At 38.9% G+C, this 22,293-nt stretch overlaps 3 protein-coding genes across 3 annotated transcripts; 1 reads left to right on the forward strand and 2 right to left on the reverse strand.

Moving 5' to 3' along the window:
- The first annotated feature begins 224 nt into the window (after positions 1-224).
- LOC146674942 (uncharacterized) lies at positions 225-2,366 on the forward strand. The gene is made up of 4 exons (XM_085402435.1): positions 225-675; positions 1,001-1,092; positions 1,443-1,608; positions 1,907-2,366. The coding sequence occupies exons 1-4, from the start codon at positions 555-557 to the stop codon at positions 2,044-2,046; spliced, it is 519 nt and encodes a 172-aa protein (XP_085258561.1). The 5' UTR covers positions 225-554; the 3' UTR covers positions 2,047-2,366.
- Positions 2,367-6,475: 4,109 nt separating this feature from the next.
- On the reverse strand, positions 6,476-8,977 carry LOC146674943 (uncharacterized). The gene is made up of 5 exons (XM_085402436.1): positions 8,751-8,977; positions 8,346-8,440; positions 8,058-8,158; positions 7,179-7,334; positions 6,476-7,081 (listed from the first exon to the last, which is right to left on the reverse strand). Exons 1-5 carry the CDS (start codon positions 8,975-8,977, stop codon positions 6,647-6,649), a joined length of 1,014 nt encoding a protein of 337 aa, XP_085258562.1. The 3' UTR covers positions 6,476-6,646.
- Positions 8,978-12,180: 3,203 nt separating this feature from the next.
- Positions 12,181-16,425, reverse strand: LOC146674944 (uncharacterized). The gene is made up of 5 exons (XM_085402437.1): positions 16,239-16,425; positions 14,876-14,970; positions 14,593-14,693; positions 13,390-13,545; positions 12,181-13,291 (listed from the first exon to the last, which is right to left on the reverse strand). Exons 1-5 carry the CDS (start codon positions 16,385-16,387, stop codon positions 12,494-12,496), a joined length of 1,299 nt encoding a protein of 432 aa, XP_085258563.1. The 5' UTR covers positions 16,388-16,425; the 3' UTR covers positions 12,181-12,493.
- Positions 16,426-22,293: the final 5,868 nt, after the last annotated feature.

The raw sequence follows: 22,293 nt of genomic DNA on the forward strand, positions 1-22,293 counted from the left end.
TATTTTTTCCTTTCGATTTCAACCCAGCGGTTATGAGAAGTCACGTGACTACAGATTAGAATTCTTTTTTATTTTATACACTTTTATTTCACATAATCCGTGTTAGTGCTACTAACTGTAATATTTGAGGTGTATTTATTTATTTTATAAATAAATCTGTTTGGGTTTGATTGCACTACTTTTGGGACCTTGCATCATGTAGCCAAAGTTGAGGAAAGTACCCGATCTACAGATCAGAGACTGGTTGGATAATCTGAGTTTGTGCATGGGCTTCATGTGTTGTTTTTGTCATTGTGGTGTTCTGAATATGCATCAAACTGGATGTTAAAATGTTTTAATTTTTTATATGGTTATACAAAATGACTAATGAACATCAGACCAGATCAATACCATGTTTATATGTTTACAATGTTATTTCCCGGTTGAAACGAAACAACGAATGGACAACCCCGCCCCTCAGGCGAAGTTAAACAAATTGGTAACACACCTTGCACAACTTGTTGCCTTCAGACTGATAACCTGAAAGGATCGCATCCTGACTTCCTAACAAAGTGATGTGTGCCGCCGCTGTATTGCCTGTGAGTCCGATGAGGGGGGTGAAACGGCACATGAACCAGCTGCCAGACGTGACCCTGAGCGACGTCAAGAGGGTGCTGAAAATCTGCGCAAACGAAGGTAAAAATATTAATTAATTAATTAATTAACTTAAAAAATATGAAATTATCGGTACTCAGTGAGCTTACATTCAATGTTTTAAAACATGTTTTGCATTTGCGTTTTTCTCTAGCGCATGAAATTTACACATACAGTTACTTGGACCTGTATAATATCAATACAACTGCTAACTGCTGCCGTCCACCTTTACTTTCAACAATAACTTCTGCTACTGTTCACTCTAAAGCGTGGAAGATAATATAGTTTTTTATAATGTCATTGTAGCTATATTTAGTCTAAAGGCTGCAAAGTAAAATCCGCTCTGACCCGTCTTATGTGTGTTTAGGATACACAAAGAATGATCAAGGAAAGTCACATGACCACGCCTCTGCACGACTGTCCAAATGTGGAATCAAGCCCAGTTCAGCTGTGCAGACGGTGAGGAAGGTTCATGGCGGGTGAAGGAGTCTATCATTAATTTGAGCTTTCTTCACATGTCACGTCTCCTTTCACTCTCAACACTAATTTAATACTACGTGGAAAAATGATTAATTTTGTGTAAATTTTTATCTTACATTTTTATCGTAACTTTATATTTGGGTATAAAAACATGAACTGACTCTGAAGTTGCTCATTGCATTTCAAAAATTGTTGCACTTAGAAAACCGGTGACATGTTTCTAAAAAAAGAAAATTGTGTTTTTGTTCTGTTGTTATGATATGTAATCTAAGAAATGTGTTAAGCGCTGTTTAACAAAGGTACTAACTGTCACCTCTCATAACCTTAAGATGGAGAACCTGGAAGGATTAAGGCTTCATCTCCTAGGAATGATTGAAATCATCATTATCTGTCCTGATGGTCAGAGGCATTCGATTTGGCTGCACAAGATACAGCTGGAAGCAATGATTGTGGGCTGTTTTAAAGGGGAAGTGCTGAAAAAGCTCTTCATCCTTGGTAGGTTACTTAAAAACTGAAAACAAATACATTAAAAAATGTATTTATCACTACTAAGTGATTCTACATTCAAAAACTTGGTTTTGTATGTACCTTTTTATTTTTTTTATTTTTTATTTTATGTTATACGTATGGTCACTTAGACTAAAATTGCTTAGCTGCTAACTGCTACCAGTCACCTTTATTTTCAATCAAACTCTAATGCAGGGAAGATAATATGATTATTTATAACATATGTGCAGTTATGTTTAGTCTAAAGCTGCAACTGCAAAGTAAAACCCTCCCTATCTGTGTTAAGTTTTTCTAGATTACACTTTGGAAAATATCAAACTGCACTTTAATGGCAAGCCACTGGATGACAACTCTGCATCACTGGCCGATTGTGGAATCAAAGACGGCTCAGCTGTGCAGATGACGAGGAAAGTTGATGGAGGCTGAAGGAGTCAACAATAAATTCATCTGAATGCATCAAAGTTACAGGAAACACTGAACTATAAATACACATAAGTAACAAAATGCATGATTCTCATTGGTGTGACATCTGTGGTTTTCATTCTCCTTTGCACTTTCTTTACATTTTACGGTTTGTGTCATATCTATGCTTGACACTAATTAAATATTAATTGGAATAATTAATGATGAATTATTGTGTACATTTTTCATGTAAATTTCTATTTTTATAACAACAAGTTGGTGGACCTTCTGTGCTCACAGTCAGAGGGGTGTGTGTGTGTGTGTGTGTGTGTGTGTGTGTGTGTGTGTGTGTGTGTGTGTGTGTGTGTGTGTGTGACCTTAGATTATTACGTTTTTTGAAAGAAATCAAAATAAATCTAATGGTACTTAGAGCAAGATCCACAAAACAAATGCTGAAATAACAAGTGTATTTTCAGGTTCCCATTTTACACATTATCCTTTTCTGATGTAGATAAATAAAGCATATCAGCAAATGTTAATGTTCTGATCACTGATGCCTGAATGTTTGGTAGTTTCCACTTTTTCTGTCAGTGACAGCTTTTGAAATCATGTTTAATAAATTCTTTCTAAGCTGAGCTGAAAGGCATCATGATGATCATTGTTTATGTGTTTCAGTTATAATTAAACTTGTTGATGCACAAATGATTCTGGATTAAGTTTTTAAATCGATGTGTTTATTTTCTGCAGCATGTTTTGTTCTATTAGCAACCAAGCAATTAAGGTAATCCTCAGAATATGTTAAACGACTAAAATGTAAATATAGAAAAAAAGAAATAGAAATCTCGCTTTCTCCTGGTTTGCATTTTTTAACGTTGATAACAGAGAAGACTGTCTCAGAGGAGTCAGACAGTCATAGAGAAAATTAAATATAAAGGCTTCCAGTTTTCAACTTGAATTTTGAGAAAAATTTGTACTAGATTTTCTCTTCCTGTAAATACTTCTATCAACATTGGCACATTTGGACCGCATTTTTTGATAAAGTATTATGAAGGATCACATTTTATAAGATCATTTATCTATATGAGCTCCAATCAATAAGCAGGCAGGAAGAAAATAGGCCAAAGGTTTACATCAAATGAGGTGTTGCTAACTTGTTCACATGTATGCATCAAATTTGGCGATAAATGCTGTGTTTTATATTTACACACATACTAGTCTTTAATAGTCAGCAAAAGAAGATGCAACATTGGTTGCACATAACTCGAATTGTAAGATGTGCTGGGCATGTAATTTAGGTTTATATTGTTGGATTGTCATTTGTGCTTAGAAACACATACTCATATATGCTTAGAGGTATATAATCAATTGTATGTTGATAGAAGGTCTGATCCTTAGTAGTCTGCAAGCACTGCATTCTGGCATGGACACACATTCTTAGGTCATGAGAGAGGTCGTACCTTCTCTTTCTGATTTATACTATGGGAGGACACCTACTCTGTATCTGTTTAAGTATATGAGCCTTTTGTTTAGGTGGTCCGCTGTGTTCCTAGCACCGGAACCCTAGCTTTGGGGAGTCATTCGCAGAGTCATATTTTGACACACGCACACGCGTACTTACAAATACACAGAGGCAGGTACTCTTTGTTCACATGTATGCTTGTGTAAGATGTCATATGTTAATGAACCTATGCATATTCATGTACCACAGTAAAGAGCAGTGCCCCGGGGGAGCTAAATGAGAGGGACTGGGGTTCAAGCGGCAGGAGCAGCGCTCGTCTCGCTCTCTCTCTCCTGCACGAGATCACACACAGAGCTCTGGTGCGTCTTGCTTTTGCCATTGTAGCAGAATTGTCTCTGATTGTTCCAGGGATGGTGTTGTGCCCTAGATGACCCTATCAGTAATGACGATACCATGTAACAATAAGTCATTTTACTTGTTCTAAATGTGTGAAGAGAAAATGAGAAAATGATAGCAAAACTGCTTAAAACTTCTGGCACTCTACAACCCCCTGCCATGCTTATTTGATAGCCTTCATTCCAGGCCTACAAAATGGTTTCCTATGTTTATTATTGCAAAATAAATAAAGAAACCAGAAAAGCACCAAAGTGCCTGTCAATCTCTCGTTCCACTCCCCCATCATTAATGAACAAGTCCTTGAGATACTTGAAATCTTCCACTCAGGGCAGCAGCTCAATCCAGACCAGTGGTGCTGATGTGCACTCCACCCATTTCCAGCTGAGAACTGTGGTCTCACACTCGGAGGTGCTGATTCTCAGTCCAGCTTCTTCATGCTCAGCTCAAATACCTAAAAATAACTGAGATATGAAAAAGCTTGTTTTGAAAATTGAAGCTTTTGAGACCTCACAGTCCATGAAGTGAAGTGAAAATGAGTGGAAGGATCTTAAAAATACTGCAAATTCTTTAACTGATCAAACTGTGTAATCGGTTCATGACTCACATCGCAGTAAAGCCACGTTTGGCCGTTCATTACCTGCACAAACACTGAGAAGGAAAAAATGAATTTAGAAGATCTTGCCCTGCAACCAACAAACTGTAGAAATCAAACTTTTATTGATTTCATAGTGAAACAACATTATCTGTAGACAAATTTAAAGGTTCAGTTTTCCCAGAATTATCCACACTCTGTTCATTTGGATCCCAGCTGTTATCCTTCTCAGTTTTGAGCAGTAAACACAGATGCTGACATCTGCACACACCAGGGAACGTCCCCAAGATCGTTTTGTTTATTTTGTTTTTGCTACTTTCAGTTTCTCTCCAGCAGTTACAAGAAGTCATACGACTGCAGATCAGCACTTATAAATAAAAGTGTTAGTGCTGCTGAGAGTCCAGGTTTATTTATTTATGTAATGATTAATGGGGTTTATCCATTTATCTTTTGTAAACTTGCATGGTGTAGTCAAAGTTGATCTGACTAGTGGTGCTGTGTTTTTAGTGTTATGACCTGGATTTATTATTTTATTTGAAGCGTTTGGGGGATTATTGTGATATTGTGCCACTGCAATGTTCTGAATGTGCATCAAACTGGATGTTAAAATTATTTAATCTGAATGTTTGTACAACAGGACTTTTGAATCCACTCACAGCAACCATTTGGCACAACAACCAGGATGTAAAGAAACAAATAAACCAAATGAAACATTGTTCTGGTTACATAACAAACACTGATGTGGGCAGTTTTTAGTTGTTGGGTGGTTTCCAGTGTTCATCTTAATTGAATTATGTTGTACAACAAGATTTACTTCTATACTCAGCTATGAGGCATTATGATGAGCATTGTTTACTTGTTTTACTTTTAGTTGAACGTTTTGGTTTACACATCATCTTGGGTTCCATGTTTAAAACTTAATGTGTATTTTCTACAACTTTTGTTCTGCCGGAAACCATAGCAATGCAGGCACCATCTCAGCAGCTGCCCGCACACTACCTGTGCACCACGATCAGTTGCTGAAGGCAGTGGCTGAGAGCTCACCCTTATCTCACAGTCTCAGGCCTGCTTTTCTGAGGTGTGCATATATCATAAGCTGGATTTGGAGAAATAGAAGTTCTTCTTTAAAATGTTTACCTCGGTGCAATTAATGCTGTGATTTACATGTGAAGAAGTTAACAATGTTTCAAAATAATTTAAACAGAGTAAAAAATACCCTTGAATCACACTGAAACCAGAAATTTAAGTGGCTATTTTCCAAAGATCAAGATTAGCAAAACCTGGTGCAAAGAGGAACACAACCGATTTTAGGGAGAGGTTGAAGCAGACATGGACAAACACTAAATGAGTAGAGCAGTGTGGCTGTGAAAGCATGGACGTTTTGCCTTGCCTGATAAAGCTTTATGTCTGGGAAAAGGGCAAGACACCTTTCTGTTCCTTTGCTCTGGATGCAGTTTGGAATATCACATATCAGAACTTGGATTTGAGGAAATAGAAGATCTTCTGTGAAATGTTTTTAAATCATTTCAGTAGAGTAAAACATATACTGATCCCCTGGAATTACACTGAAACTAGAAATTTAAGTTAACCTTCAAACAGCTAAACTTTACTCAGATTAAGAGTTAAAAACGTATATGTTGTCTATTATCAGATTTTTGGGGTACAAATAAAAAACAGAATAAAAACAGGTTTTCCTCCATTCTCCTACTCAAACAGCACAAAGTGATGACGCCTTCTCCTGCTGACACTGTATGAGTAACCTAACAATAATGAAAATATCAGCATTTTAACTCAGTTACTGTATTTTCATTTCATTTGTACCACTAAAAAAAGAATGTACCATAAAGGATCACATTTTACATGACAGTGTTACACTTACAGGACCTAAGGAATAAAATGGCAGAAAGAAAGAAAAATACACAGGATTTAAAATGTTTTTGCAGTGTTTTCTTCCCAGAGATGCGTTTTTATTTACATTTCTATATTAACTTTTATTAAAAATAGCAAGGTTTTATTAAAAGAGAAGTTTGCTCGGAACAGTTTAGAGGAAACAAGAGCAGTCCTCACGTACTTAGGAATACAAACAAAAATGTGTGTTAAGGAGATGACACGGGTTATATGTGTAACTAACCAGAGGACAGCATGTGCTTACACACAGTGTTTAAGTTTCTTTCCCATTATTTCTTGTGCCAAACAGGTATAGAGGTCTGTCTGGGGGCAAGAATGCACCCGGTTTTTGTACATTCAACAGGCTTCTTCAGACACACAAAGCAAAACCTCAAATTGCATCGAGGGCAAACAACCGATTTACAAAGTATCTTGCTGTGCTCCAACAGTAACCCACAAGTGGGACAGGCACGGACCGAGGGACACACACAGACACCATGATATGAATTTAATGTCATATCTGGGCATTTTTCTAATGTGTCTAGTGACGGGTTGCAGCAGCCATTGTTTTCACAGCGGTCTTTTCGAAGCCGTGCACCCTTCCATTCCTTCAAACACTGCCAGCAGAATTCAAACGGCCGTCCTTTTACTGCTGTGCACACTTTACAGAGGACATTCAAATCTGATCCATTCTCTCTCGTCACAGAAGATCCACATCCAGGACACTACATCGAGACAGATGTGAGACATTTAATACCTGATGAAATGTCTAATTACAATTCTACATTTACAGTAAACATAATATTAAAATGAAACTCTTACCAACTTAGTAGCAATTGTTTGCCTGGCAACGTTGAATTCCATTGTTTTTTGAAAGTACTCCCTTTCTTGAGGGTCCAGCAGAGCCATTTTACAAACCTCTGCAAAAGTCCACTCAGCACCACAACCAGACCCACCACACACAAACCTGCTTTCACCCTTTATTAAATAAGGAGAGGTGAGAGAATGATTAGACTCACATGTTGGAAACAAAACACCAAACAATTTGATGAGTTGTTTGTTTTCCCCTGTAAGTTAGATTAAAAATCATAAATAGTGAAATATTTCATAAAACATCAGAACTGTATTGCTATATGTGGTAATTATTTGATGGAACACACACATGATTATCACAGCTGTAACAGAAAAGCTGTAATTCAAAGCTTCACGGAAGCCTCGCAGAGGGCAGATCAGTCAGCCAGCATGCACAATCAACCATGTTGAAAAAGAAATGTGTGATCTATTAAAGGTTTAATTGCAGAGGCAATTTAACTTTAAAGGATTTAAATTCAACAACTTAAAACAGAGAAGACAGGAGCTGAAAAATTCTGTCCTTTTTATTTATTTCCATGATCACGCAGTAGGATTCTGAGATGCTGAGATAATCTAATTAATTTACAGTTAATTACAATTTGCTCTGTGTGTTGATTTAGGTCAGCGTAGCTTCTTTCTCTCTTTCTCTTTACATGACAGTAAAAGTCACAATCCAGTTCATTACAAAAAATAACGATGATATAATTACCACTGTTTTCAAATTTCTTTATTTATTCACGTAGATGTAACAATGTCCTGTTAAAAATCAATGCAACCCTGCCAACCCTTGTTATTTATTTATATATGTCTGCTTGTTTATTTTAACAAAGCCAACCTTCAGTGGCCTACCTGGTCCAACAACCTGCGACACCAGTTGGTGAGAGAGGTCGGGGTCACAGCGTGACCACAGGACATCTGAGCTCTGAGAGATTTGAAGCCTTCATACAAAACTGAGAACAATCACACACAAGCAAAAAAAAAAAATCAATGTCACAGGAATAAATGCCGATGCGTTTTGTTTGACCTTGGTTCATGTGAATGCAGGTAAAATTATTTTTATTTTATTACTATCATTATTTTAATATAAGAGTTGAATCTGTTCGATGCCACTTTGAAAAGTGCCCACATGATACTTACAGTCCAAATCATCCTCTCCATCGACAAATTTAAGTGTTTTGTCATGAGGGTTGTAACACCTCTCCTGTGTTGTTGGCACGCTTGGTGGCGCCACACTGCCAAACAACAACAAACAGATCAGAATGAACACTTAACGGTTTCACTTCGAAAAAGAAAATCCACCTGAAGATAAAATAGTGTGTTCGCGGCAGTGTTGCGCAAATTTCGGATACTTGCACACGTTTCGTGTTTCTTCTTAATATAAACTTTTTGATCCGCGGCTTCGTGTTTCAGTATCACTGCGATGTCAGACTGTGACACTGAATGATCACATCGCGCAATTTGCAACAATAGAAGTCCAAACATATGAATCGTTAGCAGTGAAATCAGACCACACATCAGTCAGTAAACCACGCAGAGTGTTACCTGTGGGCCGGGGCCATCGTCGCTCTGTCTGGATACAGCCGAGACACATCTGTCGCGGTGACGAACACCGGAGCAACACCTGACACTGGGTAACGTTTGGCGTATAAGGTGTCGAGCGTCTGACCCATGGTCGCTCTCTTAAAAATAATAGCAAAAAAATAAATAAAAAATCCGTAAAAATTCAGGTTGGTTGTTGTTAGGTTCGTTCTTGCACCGCAGTGCAACATATCATGACTCAAAGCTACAGATCCTTGAATCTGTCACTTCCTAAATACATCTCTCCACCCCTTAGTTTCACACTCCTCCGTCTCTTCCTCTCTCTTGTTGCTGGTGCTGCCGTAGATGGTGCAGAAGCTGCAGCCCTGCAGTTAACATGTCGGATCATTTAACAAAGTTTTGGTGCATCTATTTTTTAAAATATTTTATTTAGCAGTTTTAGTACAGAATATAAATAAAGAACTAATTAAAAAAATATTCCACACAAAAAACAGACAACCATGTTGAGACATTAGAGACTCAAAAAAGAAGAGAAGGTACAGAAACAAAGGATATCCTTCCCAATAGTAGTCATAGTTAATGTAGGAACCCTCAGGTAAACAAATGAATTGGCAAATAACTTTACAGAAAAAGTTGTCATAAAATGTGTTGACATAAAATGTTCTTATAAATGCAGATCGATGTTACACTGGGCCAAAAAAGGCTCCCACATCGTCCCAAATTAGTTTCGAGTGCCAAGTTTATTTAGTCTGAGCTTTTCCAGTTGTAGAACAGACGGCATCTTGTTGAGCCAGTACTCCAAACCTGGTTGGGTAGTTGACTTCCAAGTCAGTAGGATGAGTTTCTTTGCCACCGCCATCCCAGGGTCCGCTGCCATCTGGAGATAGAGGGGCAGCTGACGTGACTCTGAGGACCATCCAAATATTGCCAGGTTTTAATTTGGAGAAATGTAACAAGAATATTATTTGAATATTATTTGTGAGCTTCAGCATATATAAATATAAATATTTTATATATATATATATATATATATATATATATATATATATATATATATATATATACATCCAGCAGCTCGTCCCTGACTAGTGGTGCTGATGGGAGCTCCACACATTTCCAGCTGCGAACCATTGCCTCAGACTTGGAGGTGCTGATTCTCATGCTATGTAATGAGCTATGTAAAAGCTTGTTTTGAAAATTGTGACTTCAAAAAAAGAAGCTGAAGCTTTTGAGACCTCACACTCCCTGACCTTAAGTGAAAATGTGTGGAAGGATCTTAAAAATACTGCAACTTCTTTAACTGCTCAAACTATGTAATCAGTGACTCACATCACAGTAAAGGTGTTCATTACCTGCACAAACATCGAGAAAATATGTAAATTTAGAAGATCTTAACCTGTAAACAACAACATACTAAGCCGTAGAGATCAAACTTTAATTGCTTTCATAGTGAAACCACATCATCTTTAGACAAATTTAAAGGTTCAGTTTTCCTGGAAATATCTGAACTCTGTTCATTTGGATCCCACCTGTTATCCTTCTCAGGTTTGAGCAGTAAACACAGACGCTGACCTCTGCACACACCAGGGAACGTCCCCAAGATTGTTTCGTTTATTTTTCTTTTGTCACTTTCACTTTCTCTCCAGCAGTTACCAGAAGTCATACGACTGCAGATCAGCACTTATATGGTTTTGCTATATGTAATAAAAGGGTTAGTGCTGCTGAGAGTCCAGCTTTATTTATTTTTTTATCACTCTTTTATGAACGTACACCAGGTAGTCAAAGCTGATCCGACTAGTGACGCTGTGTTTCTTGGATTATGACCTGGATTTATTATTTTATTTAGAGAGTTTGGGGGATTATTGTGTTCCTTTTGCCACTGCAATGTTCTGAATGTGCATCAAACTGGATGTTGAAATTACTTAATATGAATGTTTGTACAACAGAACTTATGAATCCACTCAGGGCCACCATTTGGCACATCAACCAGGATGTAAAGAAGCAAAAACCAAACCAAACATTGTTCTGGTTACATATCAAACACATATACAGACAGTTCTAGTTAATAGGTAGTTTCCAGTGTTCAGCTGAATGACGGTGTTTGAAATCATGTTGAAAACCAGATTTGCTTCTACACTCAGAAGCATTATGATGAGCATCGTTTACATGTTTCATCTTTAGTTAAACTTTTTCGTTTACACGTCGACTTCAGTTCCATATTTAAATCTTAGTGTGTATTTTCTGTAATACATTTTCTGCAACCAAACCAATGCAGGCAATGTTCTTCATAATGTATCACTTAACCAGCACTAAGGGGGAGAGCAGAACATTCATGCTTGGAATACAAGCACCTAAGTTTACAATGGTTAACTGATTATCATTGAATCATAGGCCTTCATCATGGTCATCTGAGACAAAAGGCCCAGGTGAGCAACCTGGTGATAGGTCTAGAGGCCTGGGGCAAAAAGTAACACCACCTACATCAGGAAGAGATTGAAGGAGGTGTGGACAAACGGGGAATGAGCAGAGCAGTAGGACTGTGGGAGCATGGAAAAACAGATGTTTTGGCTAAACTGGTAAACCATTATCATCTTGAGAAAGAGTGAGACCCCTTTCTTCCCCTCTAGAAGAGGTTCCTTGGATCATCTTCTCAGCAGCTGCCCACAGCCTCTCCACGATGGCTGCTATCTGTGGCACCATGACCAGGTGCTGAATGCAGTGGGAAAGAGCTTAGCCTCATCTCACAGTCTCAGACTGGCTTTTCTGAGACAAGTATTATATATCATATATCGTAAGTTGGATTTGGGGAAACAGAAATTACTAAAATATTTGCCTCAGCGCAATTCATGCTGTGATTTACATGTAAATAAGTTAACTATGATTTTAAATGATTTAAACAGAGTGAAAAATATACTGATATCCTGGAATCACACCAACAACTAGAAGTTAAAGTTAACCTCTAAACAGCTAAACTTTAATCAGATTAAGAGTTAAATATTTTTATATTGTCCGTTATAAAATGTTTCACTAGAAATGAAAAACAAAGAATGAAAACAGGTTTACCTGCACTCCCCAACCCAACACCACAAAGTGGTGAAGCCTTCTCCTACTGAGACTGTATGAGTAACCTAACAATAATGAAAATATCTGTATTTTAACTCAGTTACTGTATTAATTTAGCTGTCCATTTCTACCATTTTTAAATAATGTATAATGAAATATCACATTTTACATGACAGTGTTCACTTACAGGATCTAAGGAATAAATAAAAATCCACAGGATTTCATTGAACAGTGTTTTGCTGGCTTTCCTTCCCCACAGATACATTTTTATTTACATTTACACATTGACGTTGATTAAACATAACTACTTTGAAAAAAACATATTCTCTAAACAACTTATTATCATGTAGCTAGGACTACAAACAAAATGTGTGGAAATGAGACGTCACAGGTTAATTAAATCTGTAAGCAACCAGAGGACAGCATGTGCACACAGAATGTTTAACCTTATTCTGAATTTATAAATGAATGACATTTTTCAGATTTATCATTACAGTTCAGCATAACACATCTGAAAAGATCATATTTGGTAGTAAATTTCTCACTAATATAACACAATAATTTTTGTTTATAGCCTGATGTTTTTCAAAGCAGAGAATTTAAAACACAACATAGTGAATGTATTTAGAAAAGACACACTCAGTAAAAATAAAGTGAAACTTAACAGCAGTGTTTCTTTCCCATTATTTCTTTTGCCACACAGGTATAGAGGTCTGTCTGGGGGCAGGAATGCACCGGGTCATCTGACATTTGCCAGAGTGCTTCAGACACACAAAACAAAACGTCCCATTACATCGAGGGCAAACAACTGATGGGCAATACTTCTTGCTGTGCTCCAACAGCAAACCACAGGTGGGACAGGCACGGACAGAGGGACAAACAAGGACTCCAGAATCACACTCATCGTCATCGCCATCCTCATCGTCATCCTCATCGTCATCGCCATCGTCATCCTCATCGTCATCGTCATCCTCATCGCCATCCTCATCCTCATCGCCATCCTCATCGTCATCGCCATCCTCATCGTCATCCTCATCGCCATCCTCATCGTCATCCTCATCGTCATCGCCATTGTCATCCTCATCGTCATCCTCATCGTCATCGCCATCCTCATCCTCATCCTCATCGCCATCCTCATCCTCATCGTCATCCTCATCGCCATCCTCATCCTCATCGCCATCCTCATCCTCATCGCCATCCTCATCGTCATCCTCATCGCCATCCTCATCCTCATACTCATCCTCATACTCATACTCATACTGACACAATGTGATATCTGGGCATTTCTTTAGTGTTTCTAGTGATGGGTTGCAGCAGCCACCATTTCCACAGCGGTCCTTTCGAGGCCGTGCACCCTTCCACTCCCTCAAACACTGCCAGCAGAATTCAAACGGCCGTCCTGCTACTGCTGTGCACACTTTACAGAGGACATTCAAATCTGACCCATTCTCTCTCGTCACAGCGAATCCACATCCAGGACACTACATGGAGACAGAGGTGGGGCAACATTTTATAAATAGCAAAATGTCTATCAAGTCTAAATTCACAGTATATAATAACATGTTGATGAAACACTTACCAACTTAGTAGTAAGTGTCTGCCTGGCAGCATTGAATTCCATGGTTTTTTGAAAGTACTCCATTTCTTGAGGGTCCAGAAGAGCCATTTTACAAACCTCTGCAAAAGTCCACTCAGCACTACAACCAGACCCACCACACACAAACCTGCTTTCACCCTTTATTAAATATGGAGAGGTGAGAATTAATAGACTCGCATGTTGGAAACAAAACACTAAACAATTTAAAGATTTTTTTCAGCACGTTATTAACCCTTTCAATCATGAATTATGACAACCTCAATCTGGATTTGTTTCTAAAGTATTTTATTCACTTTTAGTCATGAAAAAAAGATTTTTGAACTTCATTTTTTTAAAACCTGTTCTTTTTCAAATTGTTTTCTTTACATGTCCACTTAGGTGGACAACATACATTTTTACTTATGAATTGGGTATGGAGTGACACATCAGTCCAATGTAGTGGTTTATGTGCAAGTATACCATCAACATAAATCCAAGAAAACAGCCTCTGAATTGCTGTCCACTGAAGTGACCACTACGCATGAAAGCGTTAAAACTACAAACACTGAAATATTTCATCATACATCATAACTGTATTGCTAGATGTACAAATAATGTAAATATTTGATTAAACAGAGTTATGATGCTATATTTTGTCTGAAAGCTATTTATGTTCTTTACTCTATAGAAATACTGAAATGATCACAGCTGTAACAGTACAGGTGTAATTCAAAGCTACACTGAGGCCTCACAGAGGGCAGATCAGTCAGCCAACATGCACAGTCACAAAGTTGGAAAAGAAATGTGATGTATTACAGGCTGAATTGCAGAGGCAATTCAACCTAAGTGATTTAAACGCTACAAGTTACAATAGAGAAGACAGAAGCTGAACATTTCTGACTGTTTTATATCCCTGAGAGCACAGCAGGTTTCTGCTTAGAGAAGTTCGTGAATTTACAGAGCAGTGAGCTGCTCTGTGTTGATTTCAGTCAGCGTAGCTTCTTTCTCATCTACATGAAAGCAAACATTACAATCCAATTCACGACAACAAAAAATGATGACATATTGGACCCTGTTTTCATTATTGTTTATTTATTCGAGCTCATAACATTGTCCTGTTACAAATCAACACAATCCTGCATGACGCTGTTATTTATTTACTTGTTTGCTTGTTTATTTTAGCAAAGCCAACCTTTAGTGGCCTACCTGGTCCAACAACCTGCGACACCAGTTGGTGAGAGAGGTCGGGGTCACAGCGTGACCACAGGACATCTGAGCTCTGCGAGATTTGAAGTCTTCACACAAAACTGAGAACAATCACACACAAGCAAACGATCAGTGTTACACGTGAATAAATGCTGATGAGTTTTATTTAACATTAGTTAGTGTGAATATGGGTAAAACTGTTTTCTTTTATTTTTATCATTATTTATATTTTGGATTTGAATTTGTTGGGCATCACTTTGAAAAGTGCCCACATGATACTTACAGTCCAAATCATCTTCTCCATCAACAAATTTAAGTGTTTGGTCACAAAAGTCGTAACACTTCTCCTGTTTTGGTGGCACGCTTGGGGGCGTCACACTGCGAAACAAAAAAAACGAGATCAAAATGAACACTTCTGATTTCACACAGTTTCTTCTTAACATAAAGTTTGTGATCAGCGGTTTTGTGTTTCAGTATCACCAGTGGCGGTCCTAGCCTGTCTGGCGCCCTGGGCGAACACTCCAATTTCCTTAGGGATTAATAAAGTATTCTGATTCTGATTGTTTCAGGATGACCTGCCATTATCCAATGACACATCTGCTTACCTGTATCTTTTGCTCATTTCTCCTCCTCTTCTTTTCTCTTTTTTCTAAACTGAGGACCTGATGGCTTTGAACTTTCCTTGTCCATCTTGGTTTTAACTTTGCACTCCAGTATGAACACCCATCCCCCATCCTGAGAATCATCACAACATAACCTAACAGACCTACACCTTAGTTCACAAATTCACTTTGGTTTATTTCTGGGATTTCACACAACCCAGGATTCAAATCATGAACACATAATGGGCTTGGATTTACATCATTATGAATGAAATGTGCTCTAATTGGAAGCAGCCGGGGATCCTCCCATTTCGACAGGTTGTGTGTGAGACATTAAATCACCAAAGTATAAAATATACATTTTGAATTGTTATTGATCCCTTTACCCCGAGTCCTAAAGTGTGTATTTATTTTCTTACTCTTCTTATATTTATTGTTTGTTTACTTGCCCTGTTGTAACTGGAGCCTCGTCCTCTTGTCTCTCTCGTCTGGACTGTATGTAGCGGAGATGACAATAAAGTTTACTTTGACTTCAGCAGCAAGCAGGCGCACCGAGGGCTCTCGTGCTCACTTTTCGCGTATAGAATTTCGAAAAAACATCGGTGCAAATTATAAGTCTGTATCATGATGTCTGCTGTTTTTGTGTTTGTTGGTTTGTTTTTATTTTGTGAGATGGTTATTAGACGCTTCTCCAGCCAGCGAGAGAATCTCCCGCCGCCCCGCCCTCTCCTCCCTGTGCCGCAAGCAGCACGCCTATGCCATTTCCAAACTGCGCTGGCATGGCGTCGGGGCAGCATGAGTACGAGCAATTTTATTTATTTATTTATTTTTATTATTATTTTTTGCCGATGCCCGTGATGCCGCCCCCCACGATGCCGCCCCGGGCAACCGCCCGTGTCGCCCGTATCAAAAACCGTGAGTATCACTGTGATGTCAGACTGTGACACTGAACGATCACATCGCGAAGTGTACAACAATAGAATAAGTCAGTGAAATCAGAGCAGCAGATGTAACACACACAACAGTGAGTGAACCACGTGTTACCCGTGCTGCAGAGGCGGGAATACTGGGTCCATCGTCGCTCTGTCCACGGGGAACTCTGGATATAGGCGACAGACATCTGGCACGTTGATGAACGAAGCAAAACTTGAATCTGGGTAAGGTGAAGGCACACGTGCGGTCCGGTTGAACATCTGGCTTGGATATACAGCGATGGACTGAGAGTAGCTTTGGTCTGCGCTGAATGTACGCAGCGATGCTCCTCCCTCTCTCTCTATTCGCCCCGTGTGTGTGTGTTTCAGGGCCGTACCTCTGAATGACTAAAAGAAACTTCGGCTTTTAGATTCTTAGAGATTCTTGAATATGTCACTTTCTGATTACGTCTCCCCACCCCTTTATTTTCACCCTCTTCTTCTCTCTTGTTGCTGATGCTGCTGTGGACGGTGAAGAAGAAGCAGCCCTACATTGTGGGTCCATTTGACACATTTGTCACAGCTATTTTTAGTTTATTTTCTTTTTAGGTGTCAGCTTTTCAGCTCCACCTTTTCGCCACTTGTTTCCACACTAAACTCTGTTCTACAAGGTGCACCAGCGCACAGAGAAGAGGAGGTTGTGTTTGCATAAAGAGATCTTATCGGACAATACACTGTCGATAATGAAAATGAACGAATCAGCACACAGAGCAAATTCCCGGTATGCCGGATTACCACTCCAGCCCTGGGTCCACATTAAATAATACATTAAATTTGTAATTATTATTGTTCAGGTTTAGAATCAAGTCAAAATTTCGAGATTAAACTGGAAATGCTTTTCAAGGAAAATAGTAAAAAAAAATTGTTTCAAGTCAAACCACTGCCCCACGCTTCTATATACTCTACAAAATGCCTGGTGTAGATGGGTTAGTTAACTCAGTTACTAACTCAGTTACTTTTTAGAAGTACTTTTTAAGTATCTTGCCCAACACTGCTCCTGAGGTGGATGGGGCTTTCTCTCCCTTGGCCGATGGTAGGGAGATGACTGTGGAGGGCAACCAGTCTGTAGGAACAGACTAGCAGGGCAGCAAATATGACATTGTGTGTCTAATTCCTGCTGCTTTAACAAGGGCAGTCTTTCTTGCCGGGATGCATTAGAAGTAAATCAGTCCAAAGTTTCCCATAGACCTTGACTGTGCTCCTTCCTCCAGTCAGGGTTGCTTCATTTCCTTGGCTACTGCTGCTGCTGTGTGAATGTGTACAAGTTTCTCAACATGTCTGCAGCCTAGTCTCAGGTCATAGTCCTGAAGATATGCAGATGAGTGTATTTGACCTAACTGCTTCAGGCTGGAAGGAAAATGGTTGCATGTTCAAAGGTTTCTCTCATTCTAGGAAATTATACCACATCTTGTTTGAATCACCAATATTGAATACTACTTGCAGGTAGCGGTATATGTAAGTGGATCTCTGAAAGGATGACTTCCTGGCCTATCGGTTAGAATACACTGCAGTGTGTCAAAATACAGTGTGAGAATTTATTCATGATCCAGCATTTGCTCTAGCACAATATCAGCAGTAGGAATGACTGTGAGAGAAGCAATTCGGCAGACTCCCCACACAAGATTTCTCTGATACAGTCTACTTCAGCATGCATCCTCACTACTAATCTTCCAGTGGATGCCTGAAGCATGCTCAGAAGATCGGTCTTTCCAACATTCTTCTTTGTGAAATTATTTTAGAGGTTAGGTTATATGTGCGATAGGACACATTATTTAAGGTTTAGTATTCTTGAACTGGTTGAAATTGACCTTTGGTAATAGAAACTAGGTTTCTAAAATTAGCTCCCCAGGTATGCTGCTGTTTTGGAAATGATGCCATGGGTAGTCAGAGCCACTCACTTGTCACATGGCTGCATCAGGATGCTCATTAGATGTCACTTGAATGCACCTTGATCCTAACTCTGATTGTAAAAGCTGCCAGTCAGGAAAGGATGTCAGAAAAAAAAAGAATCTTTTCAAAAAAGTAGGTCAAATATTTACTTATATTGTTAAAATCTATAGATTTAGTTTGTTTTTCATTGTTTTTGGTGTCAGCTTCAGTTTGTTTTGTGCTGAAGTATGTGCTCAGGCAGGCTGTGGTAAAGAGCCATAGAAAACTCAAATTGTATCCCACTGCTTCCACCAGTATAATACCAGCACCTTTGTTAAACTGGTCTGCAATATGATACCAAAAATAAGTATTATTCAAACAGTGAAATGCTGAAGCACTTGAAATTTATTTATTTATTATTATTTATTTAGAATTTCCAAAACATCCTTGTTAAAATTTTACTCTCTCCAATAACCAGTCTGCAGTTTACAGGGGTTCCCCTTCCTCGAAGAACCTAAGCACTACAAGTGATTACACCACAGCACACTGAAAAAACACACTACACAGACATGAAAGATCAACCGTGGAAATCACAGCAAATAAAGAGGCCACATCCTGGCCAATAACATTAATTGAGAGAAGGCCCCTAAAAACTTAACGGTTAATGAGCCTGTATTGCCAGATCAATGTCACTGAAACAAAACAGAATAGGCAATTAGACACTAAACAAGATGGATAACTTAACTCACCTGATCTTCGACAAGGCCCCACCCCCGGGTCTGGATACTGGCACCCGTACAGCAACACGGGAAACGCTCACCTACCTGGCTCTCTTCACTGTCGATAACGCTAAAGGTTGTAAAATTTATTTAAAATCCTCTGAGTTTGATCAAAGTTTTGAACAGCTGTAAAACAGGATGTTTCAGTTTAAGAGTTGTTTTCAATAAATTGCATTCTCAAAAAAATGTTTTGTCTCACTCCCATTTCTTTCTGTTGCATGTTGAAGCTCTTCTTGGAAAGATAGAACAAAATTAGATTTTTTTCCATCTTCAAGTGGTCTTAAACTTTTGATCAGGGCTGTTTAAATTTATAGTTCACGAAGTATGTAAAAAAATACTTTTGCTACTTCCACAAGGTGGGGCTGTGCACCAAATGATACGTGAACTGCTTTAAAAAAAAACGGATACCCTCACCCGACATTTTATTAGCTACACCTTGCTAATAAGGATTGAACCCTCTTTTGTCTGCAGAACTTCAGACGTCATTTGAGTGCAGTGAACTCATCGTTCAGCATTTGATGAAAGAACACTTTGCACTTGTTGTTCTTCAGGGTGAAAATACTGAGGCTCTTTTACAGCCAGTAAAGTTGAACGCTGAGAAAGCGATGAACTCCTAGAACCAAACAATGACCCAAAGCAGCCATTAGACTTCAATATAAACTACACCAAATGAAAACATTTGCTAAAGCTCACAGTACTTTTCAATATCAGTGAAAACCTGTGGGAAGATCTTAAAAATACTGTTATTCCTTTAACGCAGGGGTGGGCAACTCCAGGCCTCAAGGCCCAGTGTCCTGCAGATTTCAGATATCACCCTGGGTCAGCACACCTGAATCAAAAGATGAGTTCATTGCCAGGCCTCTGGAGGAATTCAAGACATGTTGAGGAGGTACTCGCTGGTCTCTCTGTCAGCAGATTCTCCGTCCCTCTCCTTTCCCCCTCCTTCCCCTGTCCTTTCAGTTTTCCCAGGATTGATTCCAATTGTTTCGTTTGGATTTCATCTGTTATACATTCACCTGTCTGAATGAACAGTAAACACCGAACCTGCCCTCTGCACACACCAGGGAATGCCCCTAAGATTTTTTTTATTCACTCTTTATTACTTTCGATTTCTCTCCATCACTTATTAGAAGTCATGTGACTTCAGATTTGCAGTCGTGATGATTTTAAACACTTTTGTTTTACTTAATCTGTGTTAGCAATACTGAGAGTTGAGGTTTGTTTATTTACTTTATAATGTATGGGTTATATTGCACCACGGAGTCAAAGTTGAGGAAAGTACCCGATCTTTGGATCAGTGACTCTGGGTTGGATTATCTTGGACAGTTTGTGGGCTTCATGTGTTGCTTTTGCCATTGTGGTGTTCTGAATGTGCATCAAACTGGATGTCAAAATGTTTTACTTTTTATATGGTTTTACAAAAGGTTTGATTAATTCACTCATAGCCGTCATTTGGTACAACAAATCGGTGAAGCAGCAAAAAGAACAAAACAAACATTGTTGTGGTTGCATACGAGACTGTTGAGGGTGTGTTAGGTAGTTTCCAGTTTTCATCTGAATGACAATATTTAAATTTAATAAGGAGAGTTATTTCTACAATGAATTACCAGGCATTGTGATCATTACTGCTATAGGGCAACTTCAAGCTGGTGCTGTGCAAAACCAAACTGCAGCAGTATTTGGTGTAAGCACTAGTACCATCTCCAAACTGAAGGCCAAGTATAACAGGGAATGTCAGAGACCAACCTCCAAGTGGGCACATTTCCTCTCCCTGTCAGCATTTACCATCTTTAGGCAGTCTGCTACAGATTCGCAGTCAAGGTTTTCAAGAGGCTCTGGCAGATGGCTCACTACACATTCAGTCACTGCCCTGCACTGTTTGTATTGTTATCAGCAAGATGCACTGGAACCAGAACATGCTGGAACGTTATGTTCTGCAATGAATCCAGATTCTGCCTATAGCAGCTGGATCATAGGGTCAAAGTGTGGAGTTTGGCATTGGCTCAGGAGATCTGATGCTGAACTCTGCTGCTCAACCCACAAATCTATTTTCCTTTCTTTTCAAGAAGTATTGTTACAAACATATATTAAACGTGCTGTTTGCTTGCATGTTTAACTTCAGGGATGTTTTTTTATTTTAAATTAAAATAGTTATTTAAATGAACTGCATGTCTTATATATTTAATTTTGATTAAACATGTTGAAATTAATTTTGTTTTTTCATACTCCGATGGATGCATCGGAGAGCAACTTAGGGTTAACATCTTGCCCAAGGATATTTGGCATGCAGCCAGGTATCAAACCAACAACCTTCTGATCAAGGGATGACTTGCTCTACCTTCTGAGCTACATCCACCCCAATAATAAATATTTATTTGCATAAATTGTAATAAATGAGGAAGATACTTAAAAATGGTATTAAGGGTCTCCCTGGCAGCATTGAACACCATGGTTTTTTGAAAGTACTCCATTTCTTCAGGGGTCAGAGGAGCCATTTTACCAAACTCTGCAAAAGGCCACTCAATGTTACAACCAGACCTGCCACATACAAATCTGCTTTGCACACCCCTGTGAAACAATACCCCAGACCAGTGGTCCCCAACCTTTTTTGCACCACGGACCAGTTTATGTCTGATAATATTTTCACAGACTGGCCTTTAAGGTGTCGCGTATAAATACAACAAAATAAAACCAGTACCAGTACCATAAAAAAGAAGATTTATTCCTAACACATGAGAATAGACCCAGGGAAACCGAGTTAACGATAAAAACAATTTAAAAAATAACAATAAAAACCCTGAAAACCATAAATTTCACACCCGAGCCTCAACTCTCACAGCCGGTAGCCCAGGGGTTGGGGACCACTGCCCCAGACCCAGGACATGCTAGATAGATGATGTCTATCAGCTGCCTTGGAACAACTTAGTGTATTCCAGAAGACCTGGAGCAGGAGGCCAAGGAGATGGAGGTGTGGACATCATCACACTGATTACTGCTCCCAGCATTCCAGAGAACTGATACATGGATGGTGTCATGTCATTTAAAACGGGATACCAGCATGTGCAAGCCCAGTGCTTGAAACAAAAGGTAAATAATCTGAAAAACAAACAAAAACAACAACACAAAAAATTCCTCTACTAATTGTGGAAAGATTTCTGAATAATTCACCAGTGTAAAACTGTGACGACTGAATATCTCATCGTGTGCAGTATCATCAACACATCCAAGTGATCTGGAGAAATCTTGGTATTCAAGGGACAAGGTCCAAAATCAAAACTGGATGCTTGTCATCTTTGGACTGTCAGACAGCACTGCGTTAAGAACAGAAAAGATTCTGCCATAGAAATCATTGCATGGGATCAGGAACGCATCCAGAGATTCACCGCACCATCCACAGATACAAGTTAAAGCTCTGTCATACAGATATGACTCCTTACGTGAACATGATTCAGAAATGCTGCTGTTTTCTTGGCAAGACAA

The sequence above is a fragment of the Rhamphochromis longiceps genome, linkage group LG3, assembly GCF_057381845.1.
Source record: "Rhamphochromis longiceps isolate RC_006_pf linkage group LG3, R_longiceps_female_GT1.1, whole genome shotgun sequence".
In the NCBI taxonomy this organism is placed as follows: domain Eukaryota; kingdom Metazoa; phylum Chordata; class Actinopteri; order Cichliformes; family Cichlidae; genus Rhamphochromis; species Rhamphochromis longiceps.